Genomic DNA, 12,277 nt, shown 5'->3' with positions numbered 1-12,277 from the left:
AGTGAAGCCGATTGTTTTCTCAGGCCAAAAGGCTGCAGGGAATGTATAAAACCCTGGGACACGATCCTTCTTCATCTCCGATCTGCTTTGGGTTTCAAGAAGCGGAAACCCTGAGCCATAAGGATTGAGTTCCCCAGTCACTGACGGGAGTCACCCTGAACATGGACATTGGACTGTAACCCGTGGACTATTTCTAAAAGGACTTTTGTCAACTACAGACTCACCATCTCTGCTCTGTATCTGAACCTCAAGAACTGAACTGAAGTCTGTATATTGATCTTTCCACCAACTCTCCCTCTTTTCATTTTTAATAGATTTTAGTTTAGTTACTAAGGATTGACGGTAAGCGTGTATTTGGGGTAAGATCTGAGTTATCATTTGACCTGGGTCTGGGGCATGGTCCTTTGGGGTCACGAGAATCTTTTCTTTTCTGTGATGAAATAAGATTTTCAGAATTTAGCATCCTATGTTTGACGTGTGTGTCTGGATGGAGGCCTGCGGCTGGGCACTTTAAGGGCACTGCGTTGTTTGGATGTCTGAGTACCCAGGGAGGTGCTGGAGAAGCTGGTTTGGGCTGGCTGGGTAACTCTAAGTAGTGGAATATCCACCAGCGTTTGGGGTTTGTCCGCCCTGTTCTGTTTGCAGTTCATCCTGACTGACTGACCTCAACTGGCTCCCACGGGCAGCCCCGTTACACCCGGTCCGTGTGCGGCCTGGCGCCTGTTCGCTGTTCCGGCCACCGCACAGGGAGCCGGCGTTCCATGGCACTGGCATGGTGCCATCCAGCTCCCCCTCCTCCCCTTCAGGAGGGCACAGTGCAGGCCCAGGGAACAGGGAGGGCCTTACTGGCCCAAAAGCCCTACCTCTGCTGTGGCAGCGTCCAGCCCTCCCTGGCACCCACCCGGCTGGGAACGGGTCCTCCCTGAGCTCCGGGTCCTGCCCTTCGCCCCACCAGAGCCTCCAGGAGGGGCTGAGCCCCAGGCCTCAGCCCAGTGCCAGGATTAGCAGGGCCGACCCGGGCATCTCCCCCGCTAGTGCCCCAGTGCTGCCCCCAAGTACCAGTTTGATGTAGCCCTGCTTGTCCAGCATCAGGTTCTCGGGCTTGAGGTCCCGGTAGATGATCCCGTTGCCGTGCAGGTAGTCGAGTCCCTCCACCACGCAGGCCGAGCAGAACACAGCCACCTCCTCCTCGAGGCAGCGCCTGGGGGGCAGGACAGCTCAGTGCCCACACGCCCACCCTGTGCCCTTGGCCGGCACGGCCCCCACAGGCACAGTCCCCAGCCTGAGCCCTTCCTAGCCCCCAGCCGCCCGCGCCAGCTGCCAGCCCACCACACAGCAACCCTGCCCGCACCGCCTGTCAGCACTGCCCTCTACCCTCCAGCCCCCCTGCCACGGCCCCGCCTGCCCTCATCAACACCGCCCCAGCCCCGCTTGCCCTCAGCCCCCCTGCCATGGCCCCGCCCGCCCCTAGCAACCCCGCCCCAGCCCCGCTCGCCCTCAGCCCCCTTGCCATGGTCCCGCCCACACCACCTGCCAGTCAGCCACACAGCAACCCTGCCCGCACCGCCTGTCAGCACTGCCCCCCCACGCTCCAGCAACCCAACCATTGCCCCGGCCGCCCCCAGCAACCCCGCCCCGGCCCTGCTCGCCCCCAGCCACCCTGCCACGGCCCCGCCCGCCCCCAGCAACCCCATGCCAGCCCCACTCACCCCCAGCCCCCCTGCCACACCCCGCTCGCCCCCAGCAACCCCATGCCAGCCCCGCTCACCCTCAGCCCCCCTGCCATGCCCCACTCGCCCCCAGCAACCCCATGCCAGCCCCACTCACCCCCAGCCCCCCTGCCACACCCCGCTCGCCCCCAGCAACCCCGCCCCAGCCCCGCTCGCCCTCAGCCCCCCTGCCATGGCCCCGCCCACACCACCTGCCAGCCAGCCAGCCACACAGCAACCCTGCCCGCACCGCCTGTCAGCGCTGCCCCCTACCCTCCAGCAAGCCTGCCATGGCCCCGCCCACCCTCAGCAACCCCGCCCCAGCACCGCCCGCCCCCAGCCCCCGCCACGGCCCCGCCCGCCCCCAGCAACCCCACGCCAGCCCTGCCTGCCCCCAGCCGTCCTGCCATGGCCCCGCCCGCCCCCAGCAACCCCATGCCAGCCCCACTCGCCCTCAGCCACTCTGCCATGGCCCCGCCCGTCCCCAGCCACTCTGCCATGGCCCCGCCCACACCACCTGCCAGCCCGCTCTCCGCCCACCCCGCACCCCCCCATGTCTGCCACAGCCACACCCGCACTGCCACCAGCCGTGCCTGCTCCATCTGCCAGCCTGCCGCACAGCCCCCCTGGTCCCCCGCCAGCCCCCCACTCCGTACACCTCGCGCAGCTTGGTCCACAGCTCGCCCCCCTGGCAGAACTCCAGCAGCATGTAGACGTACTGGCTGTCCTTGAAGGTGCCAAAGAGCCTAGGGGAGAGGGTGAGAAGGGGTTAAACTGGAGCCTCCAACCCCCTCCCCGCCACAGCATCCCTGCCAGTGCCTCCCCAGCAATCCTCCCAGTGCCCCCCACTCCCGGGGACAGCCCCCCGGAGCAACCCCACCAGTGCCCCCCCACTCCTGGGGGCAGCCCCCCCTGAGCAACCCCACCAGTGCCCCCAAGAGCAACTCCCCGAGTGCTCCCCACCCCCAGGGGCAGCCCCCACCCCTAGCAACCCACCAGTGCCCCTCCGCCCGGGGGCATCACGGCACTCGCTGCCCCCCCGTGCTCTGCCCCCAGCCCAGGGCCCCGGGCAGCGCCTACCCCACGATGAAGGGGCAGCGGCTCCGCTCCAGCACCCACTTCTCCATGCGCACGTGTCCCTGCTGCCGCCTCCGCACCACGTGGTCCTTGCGGATCCGCTTGAGGGCAAAGAGCTGCCCCCGCCCGCGCACCTGGGGGCAAGCAGGGCGTGAGGGGGCCAGGCACTGGGGTCTCGCCTCCAGGCTGGGCAAGGCAGGCTGGTAGGGTGAGGGCTCTGCCCCCCCGCAGCTCTGCCCCCCAGGACTGGTGCTTGGCAGGAGGGGCTGCTTCTTCTCACCAGCTCAACTCTGCCAAAGCCGCCGGTGCCCAAGACCACAGGGAGGCCATGGTGCTGCCCGTCCTCGTAGCGCACAGCCGCCAGGTCCTGGAGCCGCAGCGGGGCCAGGGCTGTCTCGGGGCCCGGGGCGCTGTGGGGGAGCGACCCACGGTGAGAGGTCGGACACATGGACGGCGCCTGTCCCGCCATGACCCCACCCCACCTTGGCCCACCTACCCTAGGGGCCAGGGAGAGGCCGCCCGGGAAAAGGGCACTAGGGCATGATGAGAACCAGAACCGGCCCCCAGCTGCCCCGATGAGCCCGACGAGCCCAACGCACAACGTGCCAAGCACCGGACCCAGCCAGGCCACCAGCTCCTGCCTGCCCAGCCGCGGGGAATGGCAGCTGGGGGGGTCTCTGGGAGCTTGAGCACCTGCCCCCTACGGCTGGGACCCCAACCCGCCCCACACACTCAGCGGCGGCCCTGAGTCACAGACTCCTTCCCTCCCATCAAGGGGAAACGGCTCAAGGGAATCTAGGGTTCTTGGCTTTCTGCCCTGTGAAAAACGTCCCCCATTGTTCTCAGGGGGCCTGAGGCCACAGGCCCACCCTTCATAGCATCATGAGTCACAGAAGATCAGGGCTGGAAGGGACCTCAGAAGGTCATCTAGTCCAACCCCCTGCTCAAAGCAGGACCAGCCCCAACTAAATCATTCCAGCCAGGGCTTTGTCAAGCCTGACCTTAAAAACCTCTAAGGAAGGAGATTCCACCACCTCCCTAGGGAACCCATTCCAGTGTTTCACCACCCAATTAGTGAAAAAGTTTTTCCTAATATCCAATCTAAACCTCCCCCACTGCAACTTGAGACCATTACTCCTCGTTCTGTCATCTGCTACCATTGAGAACAGTCTAGAACCATCCTCTTTGGAACCCCCTTTCAGGTAGTTGAAAGCAGCTATCAAATCCCCCCTCATTCTTCTCTTCTGCAGACTAAACAATCCCAGTTCCCTCAGCCTCTCCTCATAAATCGTGCTCCAGTCCCCTAATCATTTTTGTTGCCCTCCGCTGGACTCTTTCCAAGTTTTCCACATCCTTCTTGTAGTGTGGGGCCCAAAACTAGACACCGTACTCCAGATGAGGCCTCACCAATGTCGAATAGAGGGGAACGATCACATCCCTCGATCTGCTGGCAATGCCCCTACTTATACAGCCCAAAATGCCATTGGCCGACTTGGCAACAAGGGCACACTGCTGACTCATATCCAGCTTCTCGTCCACTGTCACCCCTAGGTCCTTTTCTGCAGAACTGCTGCCTAGCCATTCGGTCCCTAGTCTGTAGCTGTGCATTGGGTTCTTCCGTCCTAAGTGCAGGACTCTGCACTTGTCCTTGTTGAACCTCATCAGATTTCTTTTGGCCCAATCCTCTGATTTGTCTAGGTCACTCTGGACCCTATCCCTACCCGCCAGCGTATCTTGGGCACAATGGGGCCACCATTTTGCAGTGGTCTGAGCAGTTGCCGGCAGGGCGGGGGGGAGGAGAAGGTGGGGAGTGTGGGAAGGGAGGACATGGGGGGGCAGCAGGATGGGGATACAGGGGCAAGGCAGGACAGCCATGAGGGGCTGGGGCAGGTAAGGGTCCCGCAAGCAGACATTGGGGGTGTCTAAGAACCAGGCAGGGTCCATAAGCCACTGGGTCTGACTTATACATGGAAGCTCTCGGGGCAAGATCCCAAAGCCAGCCAGCCCCCTTTCCAGTCCCCTGCCCCCCGGGACCGTGCAGGACCCTCCACCCCAGCTAGTCTTTCCTCTAGCTCCAAACCCTTCCCTGCACAGCTGTCCTGGGGTGCAGGGCCTTCCCCAGTCCCCCCATTGGCAGTACCCCCAAACTGCCCTGCGGCAGCCACAGCTTCTCACCCCAACCCCCCATTACTTCCCCTCACCTGGGGGAGCCTCCTGGGGGGTTCCGGCTGGCTTGCTTCCCCATTCCTGCTCCCAGGGGGCAGCTACTGCCCCAACCTGCCCCAGCGCTGCCAGGCCAGCCTGATCCCTTTCCGCACCTGGCCACAGCTGAGCCAGTGCTGGGCCAGCCCCACCTTTCATGGGCAGGGCCCTGGGAAGCCCTGGGAAGGGACCGGGTGCTGCTGCCAGGGGCAGCGGGTTTGTCAGAAGGCACCTGTACCTTGCACTGTGCTGGAACAGAAACACCTGAGTGCCTGCTGGGGCGGGGGGGAGGGAGGGGGGATCAGGGCTGGGCAGAGGTGGGGATGGGGGCAGGGGAGCCTCAGGGTGGGCGGGGGTCAGGGCAGGGGGGATCAGGACTGGGAGAATTATCCAATCTGTACCAGTTCTGTATCTGAAGTTAGGAATAGTGACTATGTATCTCTTTCAGCTAGGCTGCTTCGGGTGATGCCCACTGCTAACACCTCAGGTACACCCATGGAAAGGCTAGACAGGGCGGCTGGCCCATCAGCGAGGCCGATGGGCTGTGAAAGGCTCGGCCTTCCTGGGGACGCTCCACGCTGCCAGTGACTCATGGGCGCTGTGATCCTACAGAGGCAGGTGGTCTTGTCACCCGACACTAAACATTATCTGGGACTTCTGGTAACTTTCCACGGGAAGGGAAGGGGGGTCAAGTTTGGGAAACAAAGGATTCCCGCCTTATGTAAATGCTATTGAAGGGTGGGGAGGAAGGCAAATGGGACTCTTCCTCGCCATGGCCTGTCTGCCCAAGAAGACAGACGGGTGAAGGGGAGGCGGGGGGAGTCCAGATTGAGACGGGTCCCGTCTGAAAAGGAATATCACTGGAACTCTGAACCACAGAAACTTTGCAACCCGCCTGCAACAATATCTAGGGGGAGAAATGTTATTTGTTCCCAATTTCTTTAGTGAAACTAGCTTCCTTTGTGTTTGTTTTCTTTTGGTCAGTAATCTGCTTTGTTCTGTGTGTACCCCTTGTACCACTTAGCATCTGCCTTTTAGGGTTTATAACATTGGCTTTGTTTATTAAACCCAGTTTCTGTCATTTCTAACTGGGGGGAGGGCAGAAGTGTGCACACCTCTCTCCACACTGAGGGAGGGCTGCATTTCGTAAACCTTTGTGTTTGTACCCTCAAAAGGAGCGCGCACCAGACCACTGGAGCACGTCCCTGAAGCTGAGTCTTCCCAGAGCTGACCTGCAGCTGGGGTGGCCCTGCCTGTGTGCGTTAGGGGAGGCTGTCATAGCCGGGCTCAGCAGGACAGGTTAAGGGGGCCGAGGCTGGCAGAACCGGTAGACTCAAGGATATCTCAGTACATCAGGGGGCCTCCTAAGGGGCCCAAACCCATCACAAAGAGGTTCAGAGAAGCTGACCTGTGAGGAACGGTTACAAAGCCTGGGCCTGTTTAGTCTTGAGAGAAGGGACTGAGGGGGGACCTGATAACAGTCTTCAGATCTGCTCAGGGCTGTTCTACAGAGGGTGGTGATCACTCGTTCTCCACGTCCCCGGCAGATAGGATGAGAAGCAATGGGCTAAATCTGCAGCAGGGAGATTGAGGATCGCGCCTAGGAGAACTGTCCAATGGCTGGGGAGTGAAGCTCTGGGACCCGCTCCCAAGGGAGGCCGTGGGATCCCGGCACTGGAGAGTTAAGAACACATTGGACAAACCCCTGTCAGAGCTGGTCCACATTCACCCGGCCCTGCCTCAGCACGGGGCACTGGACGTGGTGCCCTCGCGAGGTCCCTGCCAGCCCCAAACTTCTGACTCTCTGAGAGACAGTGCTAGGGAAACCCTGGAGGAGCGGGAAGGATCCCTCAAGGGCCAGTTGGGTCTGTGCGGGGCCCCGGGGCCGGGACTCACTGGCCAGGCTCAGGAAGGGACGGAGCCTCCAGCATAGCCACGTCTCTGGCAGAGAGAAGAGAACGAAACAATCAGCGGGTCAGTCCCCTGGGCCAGGACAACGGCCACCATGTTCCTGCGTGGCACCCGCCCCCATGGCCCCCTGCCACCCTGCTCCTGCGTGGCACCCGCCCCCTGGCCCCCTGCCACCCTGCTCCTGCGTGGCACCCGCCTCCTAGCCCCCTGCCACCCTGCTCCTGCGTGGCACCCACCTCCTAGCCCCCTGCCCCCCTGCTCCTGCGTGGCACCTACCCCCTGGCCCCCTGCCACCCTGCTCCTGCATGGCACCCGCCTCCTGGCCCCCTGCCACCCTGCTCCTGCGTGGCACCCACCCCCTGGCACCCTGCTCCTGCGTGGCACCTGCCCCCTGCCACCCTGCTCCTGCATGGCACCCGCCCCCTGGCCCCCTGCCGCCCTGCTCCTGTATGGCACCCGCCCCCTGGCCCCCTGCCACCCTGCTCCTGCATGGCACCCGCCCCCTGGCCCCCTGCCACCCTGCTCCTGTGTGGCACCAGCCCCCTGCCACCCTGCTCCTGTGTGGCACCCACCTCCTGGCCCCCTGCCACCCACCTCCCCATGGCACCCCCCCCCCACGGTCCTGGCTGCTCCTTGCCACACGGAGATCCCTGGCCCCATGGAGGGGCAGTGTTACACTCACGGCTCTGAGAGCTGCCTGGGCGTGGGGCAGAAGGGGCAGATCTCCTGGAAGTCTCTGCAGGGATGGAGGAGACAGGAGGTGTTGGCAGGACCGGTGGAAGGACCCAGCCCCCCGGAACAGCCTCTGCCCATGTGAGCCAAGGCATAGTGCAGCCCCTGACCCAGACACAAGGAGAGGGAGGGGCAGAGATGAAGGGACTTTTCCAAGCTCACATAGCAAATCAGTGGCAGCGCTGGGGAGAGAACCCAGGAGTCCTGGCTCCCAGCCCCACCCCCTGCCACTCTAACCACTAGCCATCACTCCCCCCACACACACACAGCTGGGAATTGAACCCAAGAGTCCTGGCTCCCAGCCCTCCCTACTCATACCCGCCAGCCCCCACTCCCCTCCCAGAGCCAGGGAGAGAACCCAGGAATCCTGGCTCCCAGCCCCCTGCTCTAACCCACCAGCCCCCACTCCCCTCCCAGAGCCAGGGAGAGAACCCAGGAGTCCTGGCTCCCCTACTCTGGCTCCAGTTACTCTGGCTAGCAGGCCTGTGGAGGAAGGGGGGCCAAGCCATGTCCGTGGCGCCATCTCGGGGCAGGGCTTGAAGTCAGTCCCCTCTGCACCACAGTGCCCCCTAGCGTGGGGCTCCCACCCCCTGGGGCTGACTCACTCCTTGGTGATGGTGATGCAGGCGACCTCCCCGTGCGCCCGGCAGGTGGCCGTCCGGCGGATGTTGCTGCAGAGAGGAGAGAGGTTGTGAGGGAGGCTGGCGGTGGCTGTGTGGGTGCGAGGTGGGGACAGGAGACTTGGCATCTCTATGGGGACAGGGAGTCGGGGGACTGTGGGTCTGCACCCCAGGCGTGGGCTGGGAGTGCCCGTGTGGGAGTGGAGAGCAGAAACACTGGGGGGCCTGCCTGTGCCGGGGTGTGTGTGAAAGGGGTGGGGAGAGCACCAGGCAGTGTGTACATATGGCGTGTGCACATCAGGCTGCGAGCGCCCGCATGGGCCCTGCGGTGTGTGTGTGCGTGTCCCGGGCCCCTGGTGTGCGCGTGTGTGTGTGCCGGGCCCCTGGTGTGCGCATGTTGCATGTCCGGCTGTGAGCACCTGGGCGGGCCCCTGGTGTGCGCGTGTGTGTGTGCCAGGCCCCTGGTGTGTGTGTGTTGCACGTCCGGCTGTGAGCGCCTGGGCGGGCCCCTGGTGTGCGCGTGTGTGTGCCGGGCCCCTGGTGTGCGCGTGTGTGTGTGCCAGGCCCCTGGTGTGCATGTGTTGCACGTCCGGCTGTGAGCACCTAGGTGGGCCCCTGGTGTGCGCGTGTTGCACGTCCGGCTGTGAGCGCCTGGCTGGACCCCTGGTGTGCGCGTGTGTGTGTGCCGGGCCCCTGGTGTGAGTGTGTTGCACGTCCGGCTGTGAGCGCCTGGGTGGGCCCCTGGTGTGCGTGTGTGTGTGCCAGGCCCCTGGTGTGCGCATGTTGCACGTCCGGCTGTGAGCGCCTGGCTGGACCCCTGGTGTGCGCGTGTGTGTGTGCCGGGCCCCTGCTGTGAGTGTGTTGCACGTCCGGCTGTGAGCGCCTGGGTGGGCCCCTGGTGTGCGTGTGTTGCACGTCCGGCTGTGAGCGCCTGGGTGGGCCCCTGGTGTGCGCGTGTTGCACGTCCGGCTGCGAGCGCCTGGGTGGGCCCCTGGTGTGCGCGTGTTGGACGTCTGGCTGTGAGCGCCTGGGTTGGCCCCTGGTGTGCGCGTGTGTGTGCCAGGCCCCTGGTGTGCGCGTGTTGCACGTCCGGCTGCGAGCGCCTGGGTGGGCCCCTGGTGTGCGCGTGTGTGTGTGCCAGGCCCCTGGTGTGCGTGTGTTGCACGTCCGGCTGTGAGCGCCTGGGTGGGCCCCTGGTGTGCGCGTGTTGCACGTCTGGCTGCGAGCGCCTGGGTGGGCCCCTGGTGTGCGTGTGTGTGTGTGCCGGGCCCCTGGTGTGCGCGTGTTGCACGTCCGGCTGCGAGCGCCTGGGTGGGCCCCTGGTGTGCGCGTGTGTGTGTGCCAGGCCCCTGGTGTGCGTGTGTTGCACGTCCGGCTGTGAGCGCCTGGGTGGGCCCCTGGTGTGCGCGTGTTGCACGTCTGGCTGTGAGCGCCTGGGTGGGCCCCTGGTGTGCGCGTGTGTGTGTGCCAGGCCCCTGGTGTGCGTGTGTTGCACATCTGGCTGTGAGCGCCTGGGTGGGCCCCCGGTGTGCGCGTGTTGCACGTCCGGCTGTGAGCGCCTGGGTGGGCCCCTGGTGTGCGCGTGTTGCACGTCTGGCTGCGAGCACCTGGGTGGGCCCCTGGTGTGCATGTGTGTGCCGGGCCCCTGGTGTACGCGTGTTGCACGTCCGGCTGCGAGCGCCTGGGTGGGCCCCTGGTGTGCACGTGTGTGTGTGCCAGGCCCCTGGTGTGCGCGTGTGTGTGTGCCGGGCCCCTGGTGTGCGTGTGTTGCACGTCCAGCTGTGAGCGCCAGGGTGGGCCCCTGGTGTGCGCGTGTGTGTGCCGGGCCCCTGGTGTGCGTGTGTTGCACGTCCGGCTGTGAGCGCCTGGGTGGGCCCTGGTGTACGTGTGTGTGTGTGCCGGGCCCCTGGTGTGCGCGTGTTGCACGTCCGGCTGCGAGCGCCTGGGTGGGCCCCGGTGTACGTGTGTGTGTGTGCCGGGCCCCTGGTGTGCGCGTGTTGCACGTCCGGCTGCGAGCATCTGGGTGGGCCCCTGGTGTGCGCGTGTTGCACGTCCGGCTGCGAGCGCCTGGGTGGGCCCCTGGTGTGCGCGTGTTGCACGTCCGGCTGCGAGCACCTGGGTGGGCCCCGGTGTACGTGTGTGTGTGTGCCGGGCCCCTGGTGTGCGCGTGTTGCACGTCCGGCTGTGAGCGCCTGGGTGGGCCCCTGGTGTGCGCGTGTGTGTGCCGGGCCCCTGGTGTGCGTGTGTTGCACGTCCGGCTGTGAGCGCCTGGGTGGGCCCCGGTGTACGTGTGTGTGTGTGCCGGGCCCCTGGTGTGCGCGTGTTGCACGTCCGGCTGCGAGCGCCTGGGTGGGCCCCTGGTGTGCACGTGTTGCACGTCCGGCTGCGAGCGCCTGGGTGGGCCCCTGGTGTGCGCGTGTTGCACGTCCGGCTGCGAGCGCCTGGGTGGGCCCCTGCTGTGCGCATGCCAGGGCCGGCTGGGCAGGGCCGAGGGGCTCCAGGGCGGCACCTACCGCAGCAGCGACAGCTCCCCAAAGTGCTCGCCGGCTCGCAGCACCCGGATCGGCTCCTCCCGCCCATTCACGTGCCTGCTGACCCGAACCTGCAGGGAGATGGGGGCTGGGGCATCACTCCTGGGGGGGCTGGACGGGTGGGGGCAGGGGGCCCATGGGCTGGCAGAGGAGCCATACCTGTACCCCGAGCTCCAGGCTCCCCAGAGTCACCTCCCAGCCCCCGAACTGCCCCCCCCATCTCAGCTGTGTGGCCGCCGAGCCAGGGGGTGGGCTCTGGGACGTTGGGGAGGGGAGCGGGCAGGGGGCCCGTGGGCTGGCAGAGGAACCGAGTTCGGGGGGGCTGGAGGGGCAGGGGAGGCGGCGGGGTGCAGTGCACATCAGGCTGCCCCCTGCTGGTGCCCCCAGAAGAAGGTGTGGCCGCGATCTGCCCAGGCTGGCGGGGTTGAGGGGCTGCTGGGAGACAAGGCCCTGGGCCCATTAGCCCGGCTGAATGGGGAATCGAACCCAGGCGTCCTGAGTGCCAGGTGGGGGCTGCACCCCATGTTCTGCTTCCCAAGAACGTCTGGGGCGGGGTCAGAGGGAGGGGGTGTGAGCTGTTGCCCCAACAGGCCGGGGATGGGGAGGGATAGTGCCCTGGGCAGGGCAGGGGGAGGGGTGGTGTAGTGCCCCGGGGCGGGCTGGACCCACCTCTCCTCTCAGGATGATGTAGAAGTTATTCCCCTCGTCCCGTTCACGAACAATCACCTCGTCATGAGCGAATGTGCACTGCAGGACGGACACACGGACAGACCCATCATCGCAGGATGGACACATGGACAGACCTAGGGAGTTTGGGTGCGGGAGGGGGCTCAGGGCTGGGGTGTGGGAGGGGGTGAGAGCTCTGGCTGGGGGTGCAGGCTCTGGGGTGGGGATGTAGGAGGGGGCGCAGAGCTGGGGTTGGGGCGTAGGAGGGGGTGCGGGCTCCAGGAGTGGGCTCCAACCTGGGGCAGGGGGTTTGCAGTGCGGGCTCCAGCCGGGCAGGGCTTACCTCAGGTGGCTCCAGTCGGTGGCACAGTGGGGCTCAGGGAGGCTCCCTGCCTGCCCTTGCTCTGCGCAGGTCCTGGAAGCGGCCTGGCATATCCAGCTCCTCGGTGGAGGGAGGCCAGGCGGCTCTGCCCACTGACTCTGCCTGCAGGCGCCGCCCCACAGGCTGCCGTTCCTGGCCAATGAGAGCAGCGGAGCTGGTGCTCGGGGCGGGGGCAGTGCACGGAGCTTCCCTGATCACCCCTGCATCTAGGAGCCAGAGGGGGGACATGCCGGCGCTTCCAGGAGCCGCGTGGAGCCAGGGCCGGCAGGGAACTGCCTTAGCCCCGCTGCGCCACCAACCAGACTTTAAACGGCCCGGTCAGCAGTGCCGACTGGAGCCGCCAGCTCCCTTTTCCACCAGGCCTTCCGGCCGAACACCGGACACCTGGCACCCTACCTATGCAGAGAGACACACAGACAGGCCAAGCCCCATGGGACAGACAAACAG

The 12,277-nt window shown here is 65.4% G+C and overlaps 1 protein-coding gene across 2 annotated transcripts in view; it reads right to left on the bottom strand.

Annotated features, from left to right (window-relative positions):
- Positions 1-921: 921 nt before the first annotated feature.
- LOC140908411 (cGMP-dependent protein kinase 1-like) overlaps positions 922-12,277 on the bottom strand; it is a 56,495-nt gene continuing 45,139 nt past the window's right edge. The window contains exons 8-16 of one of the 2 annotated variants that reach the window (XM_073335435.1): positions 11,452-11,529; positions 10,765-10,853; positions 8,237-8,302; positions 7,582-7,635; positions 6,885-6,929; positions 3,067-3,196; positions 2,790-2,920; positions 2,366-2,455; positions 923-1,201 (exon numbers count right to left, since the gene is read on the bottom strand). In XM_073335435.1, the coding sequence (XP_073191536.1) occupies positions 985-1,201; positions 2,366-2,455; positions 2,790-2,920; positions 3,067-3,196; positions 6,885-6,929; positions 7,582-7,635; positions 8,237-8,302; positions 10,765-10,853; positions 11,452-11,529 (900 nt within the window). In that variant the 3' untranslated portion in view covers positions 923-984. Of the gene's footprint in view, positions 1,202-2,365; positions 2,456-2,789; positions 2,921-3,066; positions 3,197-6,884; positions 6,930-7,581; positions 7,636-8,236; positions 8,303-10,764; positions 10,854-11,451; positions 11,530-12,277 lie in introns of both variants that reach the window. The other variant, XM_073335436.1, reaches the window with a different exon arrangement.

This window comes from Lepidochelys kempii, chromosome 3, assembly GCF_965140265.1.
Source record: "Lepidochelys kempii isolate rLepKem1 chromosome 3, rLepKem1.hap2, whole genome shotgun sequence".
Classification (NCBI taxonomy): domain Eukaryota; kingdom Metazoa; phylum Chordata; order Testudines; family Cheloniidae; genus Lepidochelys; species Lepidochelys kempii.
This window is presented reverse-complemented; position numbering and strand designations above follow the sequence as displayed.